The sequence below is a fragment of the Centrocercus urophasianus genome, unplaced genomic scaffold (genome assembly GCF_019232065.1).
Source record: "Centrocercus urophasianus isolate 14NV4802_14NV808 unplaced genomic scaffold, USGS_Curo_1.0 seq_16, whole genome shotgun sequence".
In the NCBI taxonomy this organism is placed as follows: Eukaryota; Metazoa; Chordata; class Aves; order Galliformes; family Phasianidae; genus Centrocercus; species Centrocercus urophasianus.
Window position 1 is genome coordinate 45,930,601 of NW_024884711.1, and position 17,004 is coordinate 45,947,604.

Below are 17,004 nucleotides of genomic sequence, written 5' to 3' on the forward strand. Positions count from 1 at the left end.
TGCTGGAGAGTGTCCATGGTAGGGTATGAAAACTATGAAGGGCTTGGGGCACAGTCTTACGAGAGCAGCTGAGGGAAATGTGGCTCAGGCTGGAGAAAAGGAGGCTCAGGGGAGCCCTTATCACTCTCCAGAACACACTGAAATGGTAGTGAAGTAGGGGACAGTCTCTACTCCCAGATAACAGTGATAGAATGAAAAGTGATGTCCTCAAGCTGCACCATGGAAGGTTCAGGGTGAATATTGGGAACAACTTCTTCCAAGGAGTGGCAATGTGTTGGCACAGGCTGCCCAGGGAGGTGGTGGGGTCGCCATCCCTGAAGGTGTTCCAGAACCATGAGATGTGGCACTGAGGGATGTGGTCAGTGGGCATGGTGGGGGTCAGTTGGTGGTTGGACTTGAGGATCTTAGAGGTCTTTTTCAGCCTGAATGACTTTATGATTCTCCTCAGTATGTTGTTTCACTGATAAAATGTCCAAATGCTGCTATTGGTAGTTTTTTTCCTCTAATTGTTTACAGTGAAGATTGTGGGTATGCACAGGTGAAACCCCTTACCTCAGCCCATGACCTCTGCCAATCCTATGTCGAGCAGTGGTCATCTTGACACCATCAGTGTCCAGGGCACAATCCCAAAGTCCTGCTCTGGGCTTGGTATCGTCCTCGGGGAGCTGTGGTTCAGAAAGGTGGGAAATGCCAAGCTGCAAAAACTGCATGCAAGTCCCTCACTTCTGGGCACAGTCACTGTTGAGACTGCTTCTCCACTGCAGTACTACCCGTGCTGTTTAAGGAAGAGCTGAAAAATGTGGAGTCTGAAGAAGGGGGAACAGCTATCTTGCACTGCGAGATTTCCAAGCCAGATGCTCCCGTAGAGTGGAGAAAAGGAGGGGTGGTCATTCAGCCCAGTGAGAAGTACGAAATGAAGCTGAAGGGCTGCACTGCAGAGCTGATCATCCACGGCGTGGAACTCGACGACTGTGGGGATTACACCTGTAGCACTGGATATGAGATCACTGCAGGTTCTGTGTATGTGCAAGGTAAGATGAAGGCTGGTGGAAGTGCCCTGGTTTTGCTGCCTGAATTCTTTGCTCTGTGATCTTTGGCAGTAACTGCCCAAACTTGTCTCAGATGCAAACCAATGGAATTCCATTCTTTTTGTCCCTGATTTAAGTGACAATACAAACATTTATTTTCAAGTTCAGATCTGATCAGTGCTTATAAATTACCACAATTCAGGACAGTGACTGTGCTGTGCACCAAAGGAGATGGTGGTGCTGCTTAAAAACCATTTGGCTGGACCAACTATTACAAAAAATACTGAATACGTGATGTTGTTCAGTACGGCTTCTATCATGGCTGATATCTGTTTTACTTTTTTAGTATACTGAACGTAAATATCCCATTTAAATGTTAAGCTTCCCATCCGCCTCACACCGCCTACAAATGTCGGTGCAGATGGCTGCAACACACAGGAACTCCTCATGGGACATTGCCCTTGCAATGAAACAGCTGTTGCAGACGTTCATGCTACCCTACATGTGGTCAGGTAGGAGGTGGGTGAAGGGTAGAAGAAAAATTAAGCTTATTTTTAACCCTGGAACAGCATTGCAACTTTAATTCTCCTGGACAACGTGCACTGTTGCTTCGTTTAGTTCTACAGGAAGGAACTTGTGTATGTTTATGCTTTTTCTTTTCCTTTGGCACCTTCTCTTGCTCTGTTATGCAGAAGAAGAAGCAGTCATAGTTTCTGGTTTAAAGAACACAGACGTCTTTGTGGGTGAGTCGGCCACTTTCACCTGCGAGCTGTCGCACCCAGGCGTGAAGAACGTGCAGTGGTGGCTCGATGGATCTCCCCTTCACAACAACTTTGTGACTGAAATCTCTGAGCAGGACGGGATAATCCACACTTTAACCCTAAATGACGTGGCGTGCCACGACTCAGGCACTGTCACCTTCAGAGCTGGCTCTCTTATATCTTCAGCTAAATTATTAGTCAAAGGTATTTGGTTGTTAGAAAGACAGAGATGACCACCTCTGGGATTGCTCAGTGTGCAAGTGCTTCTGCCTTCCTGGCTACCCTTACTAAATCTCTCCGCAGTTTCTCTGTGGCACAATAGTCCTGCAGCTCTGCGCTTCAGCAGGGCAGCCATACTCCAGAAGTCTTGTAGGTACAACCACATCAACACTTCAGTGGTTGAGGTGAGGAAGGGTTGCAGGGCCAGGACTACTCTTTGTACTGGACATCTCAATAGAGCTGAACCAATACAGGAGAAGAAACTGTGCTTTCACCTCAGTGGTAGCGCCTGATTTTTTTCATCTCCTTTCAACTTCTTTCCTTGTAATACCACAATTAACCAAGACAAGGCCTTGTGCTCATATGCTGATGGCTTCAGAGCTCACTCTTGAAACCAGATGGTATATGACATTGCTGCATCACTAATGGCAAAGTGGGCCACGTTTGTTGATTGCCAGAATGCTAATGGTCATCGTTGTACTAGCAAAGTCTTGTCTGTTGGATGAATGTTGTTTCTTATTTGGTAAGGGTAGCCACAAACTGCAAATAACACTGAGCTCCAGACTTCACGGTAAAGCAAGCTGCTTCCTGTTCAGTCCTTTTATGGCCATTGGGAAAAGTTGGGTTGGGTTTTTTTTTGTTTGTTTGTTTGTTTGTTTTAAAAAAGTAACACATTCCTCACTTAGAAATGGGATTTTTGTATAAAGAGATAGAAGGCCTTGGATGTTCTTTATTAAAATCTACTCTCATGCTGTAGCTATTCACCACAACGATCCACAATATGGCACTGAGTCAGAGATTGATGTCTCCTTCTCTGCCTAATGGTGACCCTCATGCATTCAGTGATAAAATGCCAAATTATTTGTTTCTGGCATCAGAATAGCGCAGCATCGATGCAGTGTGTAAAACCCAAAAAGCACCTGTCCATGTGAATAGATTCTGAGTTCCTCATTTCCAGAGTCAAAATGTGGTTCCAGGCTCTGTAGGCAAAGATCTCCACTGGGCATAAAGCATAAAATAAAACCAAGTGCATCAGGTATTCTGTTCTGTTAGGTATTCTGTGCAGCCAAATAAGGCGCTGCAGAGAAATTTTAATTTCACGTTATCACAGCATTTTTCATGTTGGGAGCTTTGGAGATTGTCTCACCCAAGCCCATAGCTCACGCCTTCTAGACATGTGGATGCTTTGTGCTTCTGTTAAGGCAAAATTTCTTTCATGTAAATTTGAATCCTGGTAGCATATGACTGTAACTGGATTAGGATGAAGGAGGTTTTAAAACACCCCTGTTACACTGTTGTCAATAGGACAGTAAAAACTGGTCAACTTCTAACAATGCTTGTGTAACAGCCAACTTCCTGCACTTCATTTTGGCCAGAAATACAGAAACAGATCTGTCATCAGACTATCACTGTCCTAGAACTGCATTCACTCAGTGACCCATCATGAGGAAACATTTGTGTATACGCAAATGAGAAAAGGCTGAGAGCTGCTTCCTCCTTGGGCCGGGTGAGGATCACAGACCTGCTGCAGCCTTTTGGCTCCTAAGGCCCTAGAAGCTTCCTGCTGTTGGGGCTGCCAAGGATTTAGCCCAGCGGTGGGATGTTGCCACTGGATCTGGGATTCCTTCCTTCTTCAAGACCACAGGTGACATTTGCTGTGAGGAGAGTGTCTGCATCCCACGAAATGGGATGGTAGAGTATTCCTCCATGTGCAAAGACACCTTCTTGCTTCTTCAGTCCCGGTGTAACAAAACATCTCCAGGCTCTGCCATGGACACCTTCTCTCCATTCGCACACTTGCAGACAGTGAATGGTGGAGGGAGACTTAGAGAGCAGGATCAAGACTTGGAAGAAGTTTCTAAGAGGTGTTAGTAAAACAGTATTTTCTTCCCACTGTCTTCCAGTAACAGACCAAACCCTCCACCTGATTCACCAGTTTCAACAGGAGCATTCAGACAGAGTTGCAGGGTGGTTTATTCTAGCTGATCTGTGATCGGAAGAACAACCTGGAAATAAAGGACACTTATTAGCCTTCTCTGTCATCTTTTTATGCTGAGCTGCACCATCAGTCGCCCTACCAAGTTCCTAAAGGCGTTGATGTGGTCCTGATGAGAAGGATGCTGCAGAGAGTCTTCACTTTTCAGATTTCATTACGTTTTTTCTTTTCAGCATATCAATTGCAGTTGTATGCAGGTGATCCAATTTGACATCTTGGGAGATACTCCTGGGCTGCTTTGGAAGCTCACAGTGTTTGGAGGTCAGATTTACTCTGCTTCTCCAAGAAGCAGAAATACTTTTTTAAAAGAAAGACTCTGAATGTTTAAAACCAACCCCCATCTTCAGAGGAGCTGCTCCCAGCATTTTTGGGGCTCTCAACTAGAGATTGCAGTGGTTGATAGGGGAGAGTTCAATAGCTTCACATAGCTGAGTCTCCAGAACAGCTGCTGTGTAGAGAAAAAGATTATCCTTTTTCTCCAAATTACATCTCTCACTGGCACATGACAGGAATTAATATTTGCATTTGTGCATTGCATTTCTGTTGAGTGAGAACAGAAGGAGCCTCCAGTAGGGTTCATGGCACTGAGAGATCGCGTACTGCAGGGAACACCTCACTGCAGCCCACCTACTGCACTTTCTGTCTCAGATTTGCACTCCTGCCATGTTCTGGGAAGCACAAGTGTTTCACACCCTATGTGAAACCTCACATCTTGAGCACCTCAGCAGTGCTGGGAGGAAAATCAGAACTGGAGGGGATCTTGGCATCGAGGCAGTGCGTAAAACCCAAACTCTGCGCAGAAGTTCATATTTGGGATGGTCAAAGTGCAGGCTGGTGGTCCATTGCCCATTGTGACAGTTAAATTTTAATGTGCCAGTTTTGCTTCAATCCTGCTTAATGCTGACACGAGCACAAACTAATCTGTTCATGCCCAGTGTGTCCAGTCAGCTTCCTGCTTGCACTTTCACTCTGCCTGCTTCCCATGGGCTCTGTGCTTGTCAAAAGTCTCTAAGTTGCCATTTCCATGAGGATCCACTAATGCATGTCCTTCCTGACGTGTTGGTTGACAGATCCAACCATTGAAGTGGTCAGTCCCATGCAGGATATAACTGTTGATGAAGATGGCACAGCAGAGTTCATATGCCAGTATTCTAGGCCAGTACACGCCATATGGAAGAAAAATGATCAGGAAATACTTGCAGATGGGCAGCGAGTGATTATCGATCAGGACTGGAATGTAAGCATGCTAAAAATTAAACCCACGGTACCAGAAGACAGTGGCGTCTATTCTTGTGAAGCTGAAGGCACTAAAGTGATGGCTGCACTTGATGTTCAAGGTGAGGTCTTCCAGCCAAAGAGGAAGACTATCGTGGTTTCCAACTAAGAGGCGGAAAAATCATGGCAGCATCTCTCAATAAGTGACACGTTAGAATCTTTTGTGTTCGTGCCAGTGCTGACAATGATGCTGAAAGTAACTAGGAGTTATTGGGAACTGAATATGAAACTGCAGCATTTCACTGGAGCTTAGTTCTAATTAATGCTCACTTATTACACCACTTACACGTCATACCTCTTCCACATGGAACTGGATTTGGCTGCCACATCAGCGCTATGGAATGCCTCCTGCTGAATTATTGTGAACTTACCAATATAATGTTGGTCCAAAAGAATAATAATCACATTTTTTGTGCTCTTACAGAGTGCTTTTTACACAGGAGTTCTCTAACATAGGTAATGGATAGCATCAAACCCATTTTTATTTCCAACTAAGCTAAAATAGCTTGGGATTTTACTTATTTCAAATACTGATCACTTGGGAAGCACCTTCTCGCTTGTAATCAGCATTTGTAAGGGTCCTGAGGATGAGCAGATAAAATGAAGTGTAGGTTTATGATTTGATATGGATGTCTGTTGGTTTTTTCCTGTTGTTTGTATATGGAATTTTTGTTTTCAGTCACCAAGTGAATTAGCTCAACCAGCAAGTATGAGGGTTCCGATCTGATTTCTGGGCTGCTGTGTTTTGTTTGTAAAAAATTATGCCTTCTTGTCTAATTAGAGGTGTGAATGCTATTCACTCTTCAGGCTATTATTAGCATTTTCTACGTTGATGAACTTTTGGGGCTAAAAAGGTATTAATGAATATTATCTAAAAGCAACCAGAGGAGGTAGGATCTGCGGTTATCTGCAGATCTAGTTATCTGCTTTTCATAGTTAGGGAAAGAAGTGCTCTGAAAAGGCACCAAAAAAAAGTCTTGGATTGGTCCCAGTGAAATCATACTCTCTCCAAGGTTTACAAAACCCTCACTGTTCTCCAGAAGTACGAATATTGTAAAATACAAGAATGCTTTAGTAGCTCATGCCTTTTTCTGCTATCGAATGAGTAAATGAGCATTATCTTTAACTTTGTGTAGAAGAGTTCTAATGTCTCAGGGCATTGATTTGTGTTGTAGATGGCACTGAGCACTGTATGATATCTGTGTAAATCGTACCTACCTAACTGTGCATCCCACTGCTGTGCATATCACTTACCCATGGAGTTAGTCTAACAGAAATTACACTTACAAGCACCAGCCTCTGCTTAGTTTGGCATCAGGCTGGTTGTTTACCTACAGAGGCCAACAGATGCATGCACTGACTGCAGGCAAATGGTAGACAAGGGCACATTTCTGACCACACAATTAACTGCACATGCATGAGAAAATAATCCTGATCTGTTACCACTGAGCCTGAGTAATGATTCAGAAACTTACAGTTGAAAATCCTGTTAATATAGATTTTAATTCTTTGTGTGTTTCCAAGAGGCAGACATGCAAAATGTATTGTTAGCTCAGATGGCAGTTTTTTTACCAGCTGTAATGCTCTCTTGTATAGCTTTGCATGAGAGGGAGTAAGGCTGCACCGTGAGCAGTCATTTGGTTGACATCTCCCAGTTCTGATGGCAGTTATACTGCCTGGGAGATCTGGGAGAAACTTTTCCTCTTGTGAGACTGAAGAGATTTGATTATGCTTGATCTTCCTGAGCTGTCCCTTCCTGTCAACTATTCGACTGGTTCATAGGAGCACTAACATTTTTTGTCTTTACTTGCAGAAACAAAAGTCAGGTTTCTGGAGGAAGCCTAGATGAAATGAGGACCCATAGGTTTATCATTATTTTTAAACAATCTCAGTAGTTACAATGTTTTTTTATACATATTGTGTTAGAACCTGGTGGAAAAATAACAGCTAAGGAGTTGGGCTTGATGATCCTTGTGGGTCCCTTCCAACACAGGTTATTCTATGATTCCAAACTAAGCCTTCAAGCACAGTCTATCTCATCCCCACCCTTTCCATCAGCTTTCCAGCAGTGGGAATCATCTGATGATCCAAGGCTTGTTGATACTCAAATGTACGCAGCAGGCAATTAATGCTGTTGGTTTTCTTTCCTTGCTAGCCAAGAACAGCATCGTCCAGGGCCTGGAGAACGTGGAAGCAGTGGAAGGAGGGGAAGCCCTGTTTGAATGCTACCTTTCCAAGCCTGAGTGCTACAACTACAACTGGCTGATTGATGACGAGCCTGCCAAAACTACAGAAAACACGGAGATGGTTTACTTTGAAAATGGGCGCAGGCATCTGCTGCTGCTGAAGAACCTCACTCTGCAGGACAATTGCAGGGTGACTTTTATGTGCAGTGATGCAGTGACCTCAGCCTTCCTCACAGTGAAAGGTAACTGCTGTACTTACAGGGGGTGTCTTACCTTTCTGACAGGGGAGGACAAATGAGTCAGGAACGTGTTATGGATGGCAGAGAGAGGAAGTTCCTTTAGGTATTTCCATTGTGTTTTTCTGCTACTTGGAAAAAAAAGGCATTGCTTGGTTGGATATTGCAAGCTTTGTGAAGCTTCAGCCAACATGAGTATACCATTTGTTCAGATGTTGTATGTGACCTCCATTTTAATGATCTCCTTGTTCTCCAAGGCCTGACTGTCCAGAGATTCAGTGTGAATATCCACCTCTCTTACCTCTATTTGTTTCTGTGATTGAGGGTCTGATTACCTATTTTCCCCTGTAGGATGGCGTCTGCAGATCTTGCAGCCTCTCACGGATGTGGAAGTCTCTCCAGGGCAGAAAGCTACATTCAGCTGTTCTCTAAGTGAAGCTGTGCCAATTAATGAAGTTACCTGGTATTTTAATGATATGGAGATCCAACCAGATGAGGACTGGGAGATACAAGCAGATGGAAACAAATACAAACTTATTCTGAATAAAGCCCAACCGCATCATTCAGGAGAGGTGACGTTTGCTTCCAGAGAAGCAATTGCATCAGCCAAGTTATCTGTGCTAGGTAAGTCCATTTGTTGTCCATGCCTGTCATTGTAGCCCAGCAACACAGGAAATCTCCTTTGGAACAGAGCTACAACCTCAACTTTTCTAATTTTTGTGCTGATTTTTTATCTTTGCCTTTCATGTCCCAAGGTAGCTATCTTAATCTAAGAAGGTGCTGCAGGGCAACTTGCTCTTTGACCAGCAGTAACTGAGCCTGTCAGAAGAGAATTAGATCAGGCCAGTGATGGTAGAGATGTTCACCAGCTTCCTTTCACTGCAGCCTTTATTAAAACATAACATAGTCGCATGGAAGTCAATTTACGCAGAGTTCAACGCCACCCTCAGCAAATGTGGATATGGGGGGAGTTGTGCTAGAATGCATGTGGAAAAATTAGTAGGGGCAGAACAGAACCCTTTGAAATCTGCTGATCTACTCCAGCACAAAGGCAACCAGTATTTCAGATTACTGAGCTGCACGTTACAGTCTTATGGAATTCAACCACATGACATCCACCTCAAGCTTCACAGATAGGAGAGTGAGAACCTCTTGGAGTATTTTGTGAGTGGAGAAGACAGTAGTTGCCAAATACCCTTGTAGGGTGCGTTGTACAAACGATTTGGCAAGTCCATCCCAGCTCCCCAAGACCTGTCTCCCTCCCACAGTGGGATAGGTTGATCACCCAGGAATGGCACAGCCCCATGAATGGTTGTGAGATAATTGCAGTGTGTTTTAGCTGTACTTAAAGATCTTCAAGAACCATTAACTGACCATCCTGTCTTTAAATTACTACAGGCAGTCTGTCTGTCATTTTAATTAATTCTGAGGTCCGTGGTATCTTCAACTTCAGACAATTTTGGGCAAATACACCTTAGGATTTAAAAAATGTTATTCTCATGAACTTCCTCTGTTGGTTTTCTGTGTGAAATTTGCCTGAAAACGTAGGAAAGAAGTCTACATAAGCTTTGTGGTATACAAAACATGGCCAATGGATTGTGGTCAATTGCTCATCATCCTTCCATGGTCAGTGATCAGTGTCCCTTGATTCCTTCTCCATGGTCAATGGCAACTCTCGCCTTCTCCTCAACTCCCAGTAAAACCAGGAGTTGGATGGGTTTTATGGGTTTTATTCTGGGGGTTTTATGGTGGTGACAGGTTGACAGTTGGACTTCGTGATCCTAGTGGTCTTTCCCAAAGATAACATGATGTCCACCAAGACCAAATCTAAGCTGCATAAAATCAAAGCCCAAATGCACTCAGAGCTTTCAGCCAAGTTCCTTAACAACACGCGCAATATAGAGTCATCTTTATTTTGAGTTGAGTGGGACAAAGCAGCAGGAAAAAGTCACAACAATAATTGACACTGAGTGTCTGAGAGGGCAGATGGAAGATGAATATTTGTTCTCAGCCCTGTAGATCAGTGCAGGAGAAATCAGTGGCACAGGTATTCATCTCATGGTCGCAGGCACGTACACTTGACTTTACAATGAACCAAACGCATTTGTTGTCCTTCCGTCTCATTGTTTGTAGAAGGCTCTCAGGTTGCTGTAGTAGAAAGCAATATTGCTCACACTGTTCATCACTGGACCTCTGTTGTGCCTTCAGCCCATCCCGATCCCCCTGAAGAACCAAAAGTTTTACACACAAGCAGTCACTCTGTGACTCTGTCTTGGTACAAGCCGCTGAGCGACGGTGGTTGCGACATCCTAGGCTACCAAGTGGAGAGAAAAATCCCAGGTGTTGGCTGGCAGTCATGCAACAAGAGCATAATTCAAAGCATGGAGTTTGTGGTGGACAATCTCACTCCAGGAGAACCCTACAGATTCCGCGTCTCGGCTGTAAACAAAGTTGGGGCCAGCGAGCCAGCACAGTTCCCTCAAACGGTGCAGCTAGGTGAGAAAGGAAAGATGGCCCCATGGAGGACTGCAAGCTGCTGTCGGCCTGTTTCGCATGGCATGTCTGCTTCTTCCGTTCCGGGTATCTCCTGGAAGAGTTCAATCAGCAGCATCTTTCAGTGCTTTGCTGCCAGCACAATACAGGAGAATGAGCTTGGACAAGTTGTTCTGGGCTGTCACAAAGCAAAACCCGCTGTGTTGTTACTATCCAAAACTTCCTCTAAGCTGCATCAAGCTGTCTTGTGGCCTGCACTGCATCCATGTGTTGTCCTATCACCACGAGTTTCTTTTCTGGTGGAGCTTAGGTGGAATGAGTCGGAAGGGGCATGTTGGGATGTGTTTGGGTAACCAAGGCTGGCACTGATGTGGGCCTGGGCACTGTTGTCTTCTTCACCCATCTTTCTTCATATGATTGCATATCTTTTGTGATAACCCCTATGAAGGAGTACTGGAGAACACAGTTTCTTCGCTGCCTGTTGGTATGACTTTGGAAGTGGAATGGAGAGCCACTCCATCAACCTTTTCTTGAAACTTCTTCCATGATAACTGAGAGCCCAGAAAATTCCCCAGAATGACAATAATAATCAAAATTAAAAATTACTTTTTTTTTTTTCAAGGTCATATTTGATGTTTTTGCAACATTACTTCCAGTGTGCCAGCTGGACCTCAGTTTATGCTCACTGCCTGCAACAAATCCAAGGGATATGGGGCAGAGATTCCCTCACCAGGTGCAATGGGCAGACGGGCGGATGGCACTCAGATGTGCATTGGCTTATAAGGTCCCAGTCAACATCTCAGCATTTCATGCATTTGTCACGACTTCATTTTGATTACTGCTGTTGTACAAGCAGCATGGCATTGGCAAGTCTTCTTCCGAAGTAAAGATCTTATTTTAAATATTCTTTAAGCTTTCTGATATATTTTTTGAATATATCTCTTCCTAAACTACCATGATTATATATAATTTTTAATCTTTTTGAGCAACCTGGTCCTGAGTGAGGTATCCCTGCTTAGAGCAGGGTGGTTGGAACTAGATGACTGTAAAGGTCCCTTCCAACCCCAACCATTCTAAGATTCTATGATTGGAATGAATACAACTTTTAACAATCTTTTTTCTTTTTTATTCTTATTCTTTCATTGTTTTCTCACATCACTTCTAAACATTTAAGATCTGCTTGGATCCATAGGACTGCTTGAATATTGGTTGTGATGGGTAAATGAAGGTCAGCAAAAGAAACAGAAGAACGGGAAAAATGCAATGACTTTTGCATGTATGCATTTAAATGGAATTGGTTTCACCCCTAGGAGAACTTGTACAGTTATTCTGGAAGTGCAAATTTTGGATGCTGCCAGTGATTTATTTATTTTTTTTCCATTTTCTTTTGCTCGTCTGCAGCACTTAAAGAATCTGTAAGTGAACGATGGGATGTTCGAATACTTTATAGAGTGCTCTGGAATGCCTTGAAGCTTATGGTGTATTCTTTTTGTTAATTTACCTAGGTTTTTTTTTACAATTACAGAGCCTCCAATTACAGTCACCCATCCTTTGGTGGGTGGATCAATCTCCGAAGGGGAGGTGGCTCGCTTGGAGTGCAAATTGTCAAGGGAAATGAAAGAGAACGTGACGTGGCTCAAAGGGAAAGAACCAATACAAACTGGAGGAAGATATGAAATCCTCTCTGATGGAAAAAAGCAGACACTCATTATTCACGCATTTAAAGCTGAAGATCAGGACACATACACCTGTATGGTTTCTCCAGAAGTCAAATCTGTTGCCAGCTTGTGCCTTGAAGGTATAGAGTGTGCATTGCTGTGATGTTTAATCTGTCTTGTCTATGGACATCCAGGGGCATCTCCATAGCCTGGACTGTTCCTTTGACAAGCTATATCTAAAAATTTGCAGATTAGTCTTTTCATAGAATCATAGAATCATAGAATCACCAAGGTTGGAAAAGACCTAAAAGATCACCCAGTCCAACCGTTCACCCATTACCAATAGCTCCCACTAAACCACGTCCCTCAACACAGCATCCAGCCTTTCCTTGAACACCCCCAGGCTCGGTGACTCTACCACCTCCCTGGGCATCCATTCCAGTGCCTGACCACCATTTCTGAAAAGTAATACTTCCTCATGTCCAGCCTGAATCTCCCCTGCCGTAGCTTGAAACCATTCCCCCTGGTCCTATCACTGATGACAGAGAGAAGAGGCCGACCCCCAGCTCCCTACAACCTCCCTTCAGGAAGTTATAGAGAGCAGTGAGGTCTCCCCTGAGCCTCCTCTTCTCCAGGCTGAACTTACTCTTTTCTTACTCTTTGGTTTAACTCAGTACGTTTTTGAGTCTCTGATAGTTTTGAACTGCTCAGATGAGATTCTCCTGGGTTGCACAGCACTCTCAGACATAGGTTTGTATTTGGAGTGGTCCACTGCTGAGTCAGGAGTTGGACTCAGAGATCCTCGTGGTCTGTTCCAACTTGGGATAATCTATTTTTTTCTATTCATTTCTATTTATTCAAATGTGTAAGGAATTAAAAACATGTCGTTTGGCCCTGTTTTATGTACATGTTACTTGGATGTCGCAGGATAGCTGCAGGATAGCTAACTGCTACCAATAGTCTTCTGCCCAGACATCAGAAAAAATGTTTCCACATGCTTTCTCAGAGCTTCCTCGTATGCTTTGTCGTTTAACATCTTCATTTCTCCTCAGTTCCTACAGTGTCAATGCTAAAAGAGATTGCCAAGGAAGTCCCCCCTGCAAGCCAACAGGAGGAGCTGGTGGATGGCCACGTCCAGCCCAGCTTGCCCCCCGAGGCTGCCCAGGAGGGAGACCTTCATCTCCTGTGGGAAGCTCTGGCCAAGAAGCGCCGGATGAGCCGGGAGCCCACCTTGGATTCCATCAGCGAGGTGCCAGAAGAAGAAGAGAAGCTTCAGAAGCTGAGGAAGGAAGAAGCAGAGCAGTCTCACTATTACTCAGAGGAGTACTCCACGTGTGATGAGCTGGCCAGGACAGGAGAAGCAGATTTTTCTTTCACAAGTTCAGATGATGAATCTCGAGCTGGGACTCCTTCGCTAGTGAACTACCTCAAGAAAGCTGAAAAGAGAAGTGTCAGTGTTACCACCAAGGTTCAGTCCACCTCCACGGGCAAGTTGTGGAAACAGTGGGAGAAATCCAGTGTGGAGACTGTTGTGGCTGCCCCAGGTGCCAAGCCAGCTGAACCAGAAATAGCAGATTTAGATGATCCTTCCATGAACAGCGCCGCTGTGAAGATCCAGGCTGCTTTCAAAGGCTACAAAGTCAGGAAAGAGATCAAGCAACAAGAGTGCCCAGTGTTTACTGAGACCTTCAAAGATTTCTCTGGTGAGCCTGGAAGCACCCTGCATCTCGAGTGTGTGGCCCACAGCAAGACCGACATGAAGGTCCGCTGGCTGAAGGATGGGGAGGAGCTGTCAGACGGTCGCTACTATCACATCGACAACTACAGCGATGGGACCTGCTCTTTGATTATCACTGGCCTGGACAGGAAGGATACGGGTAAATACACCTGTGAGGCATCCAATAAATTTGGGAAGGTTTCACACAGCGCGAAGGTGGTGATCGGTGCTGAGGAACCTCAAGCGCTTCCGAAGGAGAAGAGTATTAAACAAAGCACTGATAGTGAGACAGAGAGCTCCTCTGGCAGCGACCTGGATGATGCTTTCCGTAAAGCTGGAAGGAGGCTGCACAGACTTTTCAGAGCCAAGATCTCAACGGAGATATCCGATGTGGAGGAAGAGCTCTTTGTCAGCGCAGACGAAGGGGACGTAGAGGTGGTCGACCATCAGACGTATCGTGAGGACGATCGGTACATTTACATAAAGTTTGAGGTCTTGTCCGAGGCAAAAACAGCTGCCACTCGTTTCAGAGAGATGTTTGGAGCTCTGGGGATTCCCGTGGAGATTGATATTTTGGAACAAGGCCCAAGGAAAGTTGAATTGCGCATTGGGAAAGCAACGCCACCCACCCATGGGAAGTTTGCCCCACCGGTTCTGAGACCACCACCGCCTTTGCTGACTTCTGATACAGGTGGGTAAAGCAGACTGGTTTTTTCTATGAAAAAGGCATCTGGAGCAGATCAGAAAATAGTCTTCTCGCTCATCAAGTAATTTCTAAATTCTTTTTATTTTTGTGCAGATATTTTCCTGGAAAGTTTACATATTAAAAAAAAAAAAGATTTTTTAATTATTTTTCACTAGTGTCAGTGACAAGGGGAGGGACTGCAAAGTGTTCACTTATTTACAGAGCTGCTTTTCACAGTAGAAATGTCCTCGACTATAATCAGATGGCCATGAATGCTGTGATTATTGTATTTAAATCAAGGAAATGCATTTCAGAGCAGCCCCGAGGGAGAAAGGACATTTGGGCAGCAGTGCTGCTAAAATACATCTTCTAACACAGTTTTTCTTTCTTCCCTCCTGATTGCCTGGCTTTAGCTCCCATGTTCCTGACTGAGCTTCAAAACCAAGAGGTACAAGATGGCTATCCTGTCAGCTTTGACTGCATTGTTGTTGGCAAACCCCTCCCCACGGTTCGCTGGTTCAAGGATGGGAAAGCTATTGAAGAAAATGATCACTACATGATCAACGAGGACCAGGAAGGATGCCACCAGCTGATCATCACGGCTGTGGTCCCCACCGACATGGGTGTTTATCGTTGCCTTGCTGAAAACAACATGGGAGTGGCTTCAACCAAGGCTGAGCTTCGAGTGGACCGTAAGTCTCAAAAGCACTGCAGAAAAAACAGAGCAAAGAGGTCACGTTCAGAGGTGGATATACATTTTTCAAGAAAAACACTGTCTACATTTGAAAAAAAAAAAAAAGATGTATACAAATTGCCCACAGAATTCTACGCTTCCAAACCTCGTGGGTTTCCTTGGGTTTTGCCAACAGTAGGGAGTGGCTCTGAGCAAAGCTTTTGAGATAAAATGAGACGTTTCCATAAATCAGGGGGATGTGGCAGTCTGCTGCTGTGGTGTTATGAAATCGATCACTCACATTAACAAGGAAACAATTACAGTAACATGAAGGTTTTGAAGTTCAACTTACAGAAAACACTTCCTTTTCCATTTAACAGTGACCAGCACTGACTACGAGACAGCAGCAGATGCTACAGAGACGTCATCTTATTACAGCGCCAAAGAATATGTTTCAAGGTAAAATACCAAACTCTTCACTCTTTTACCTTGGTAAGATGACTATGTTTATTTATATTAAGCCCATTTTTTGCTGAATCTGGCATGGCTGGATTAATGTCATAAAGAAATACTGACCAGCTGAGTTTTCAGGTGAAATAATTATAACAGCATTCATTCGTTGCCTTCGTGGTGGCCTGAATATTTCTCCACAATATCTTTACTTTTAATGTCATATGGTGCTGAATCTGCAGCCATGCTGATGAATCACACAAACTGAATTCACCTAAAATAGGTGATCCTGATTCCTAACTCTTCGCTGGTTCGCTGACTTCCTTCTTTCCAATTCAAATCACTTCTTAGTCGAGAACAAGAAGAATCTACCACAGAAGAGGAGCAGTTGCCCCAGATCCTCGATGACCTTCATGATATTCATGTGGCACCTGGAGCACCGCTGGCTAAATTTCACCTGAAGGTGAAAGGTGAGAGGTGCCCACAACACTGCCTGTTGTTTCAGGTTTGCAGTCAGGGTGAAGTGCTGGACAAATTTTTCCCATGTGCTCTTGGAGTCACAGAATCATAGAATCACTGATGTTGGAAAAGACCTCCAAGATCATCCAGCCCAGCTGGATGTAAAACATGATTCTGCCTGTAAAAATGATGGGAACTGTTTTGGCTTCTGTGTTCTTGAAACTGGTACTGAAACTGTGATAAAATCCAGAGACATAGGTGCACGTTTTATTTTCACTGTGAGTTCAGCTTTTGGCTCTGTGTGCAATGCAAGGCAAATATAAGTGTTACTTTCTCAATGTGGAAGGTGTTTGGGTATGGAAAAAAATAGAGGCAATGCCAGCAACAGAAGAGATAGAAAGAACTTTTACAAACAAATGCAATTCCACGAATTTTCAGCCAATTTTAATGTGGTAGTCCTTCAAATCAGCATCCATTGGCAGAGCTCATTGTCCACAAGGATCTGCCTGGCTGCAGATGCTCCCAAATCAATGATGGTAATTCACTCTTCGTGTCTGTGTCGGTTCCTCACAGGGTATCCAGAGCCTCGTCTCTATTGGTTCAAAAATGGGCAGCCACTGAAGGCCTCGGATCGAATCCTGAAGATTGATAGAAGGGAGCTCCACTCACTGGAAATTCTCAATGTCGTGAAGTCAGATGCTGGCCAGTACTCAATATTTCTCATCAATTCTGCTGGTTCTGCATACTCATCAGCCAGGCTGGTAGTCAGAGGTGGGTACTGGCCTATTTTGGGTACCCAGTTTTCTCTCTTCCAGTGAGTCTTTCCATTTCACAGTTATTTTCCTTGAGAAAGTCTACCAAGGATAGTCAAGGGAGGTGGGGAAGGTTGTACTTAAATTATGATGTCCTTTAATCTTAGTTCACCTGTAAATTTACTATGAATCCTAAAGATGAGAAATGCCTTTTCTCTAGGATCCGCTTGTCCCATACATCTCATACCTGCCCAATCCCGTGGACTTTAATGACTGATTTTACTAAAACTGAGTCCTCCCATAAGTCATCCTTGAGGCTGTTCTAGTTAGACACTACAATTTTGAGATTTGGACTATTTTTGTCATTTTTGTTCATAAATATATTTAATCATCATGTTTTAATAGAACTAAGATTT

The 17,004-nt window shown here is 44.1% G+C and overlaps 1 protein-coding gene across 1 annotated transcript in view; it reads left to right on the forward strand.

The window, feature by feature from the left end:
* OBSCN (obscurin, cytoskeletal calmodulin and titin-interacting RhoGEF) overlaps nucleotides 1–17,004 on the forward strand; it is a 153,205-nt gene that overhangs the window by 81,953 nt on the left and 54,248 nt on the right. Inside the window, 12 exon segments of the mRNA XM_042817438.1 lie at nucleotides 765–1,031; nucleotides 1,721–1,993; nucleotides 5,075–5,341; nucleotides 7,435–7,707; nucleotides 8,053–8,325; nucleotides 9,910–10,197; nucleotides 11,720–11,992; nucleotides 12,905–14,260; nucleotides 14,668–14,946; nucleotides 15,308–15,386; nucleotides 15,729–15,847; nucleotides 16,410–16,607. Coding sequence (XP_042673372.1) covers nucleotides 765–1,031; nucleotides 1,721–1,993; nucleotides 5,075–5,341; nucleotides 7,435–7,707; nucleotides 8,053–8,325; nucleotides 9,910–10,197; nucleotides 11,720–11,992; nucleotides 12,905–14,260; nucleotides 14,668–14,946; nucleotides 15,308–15,386; nucleotides 15,729–15,847; nucleotides 16,410–16,607 — 3,945 coding nt within the window.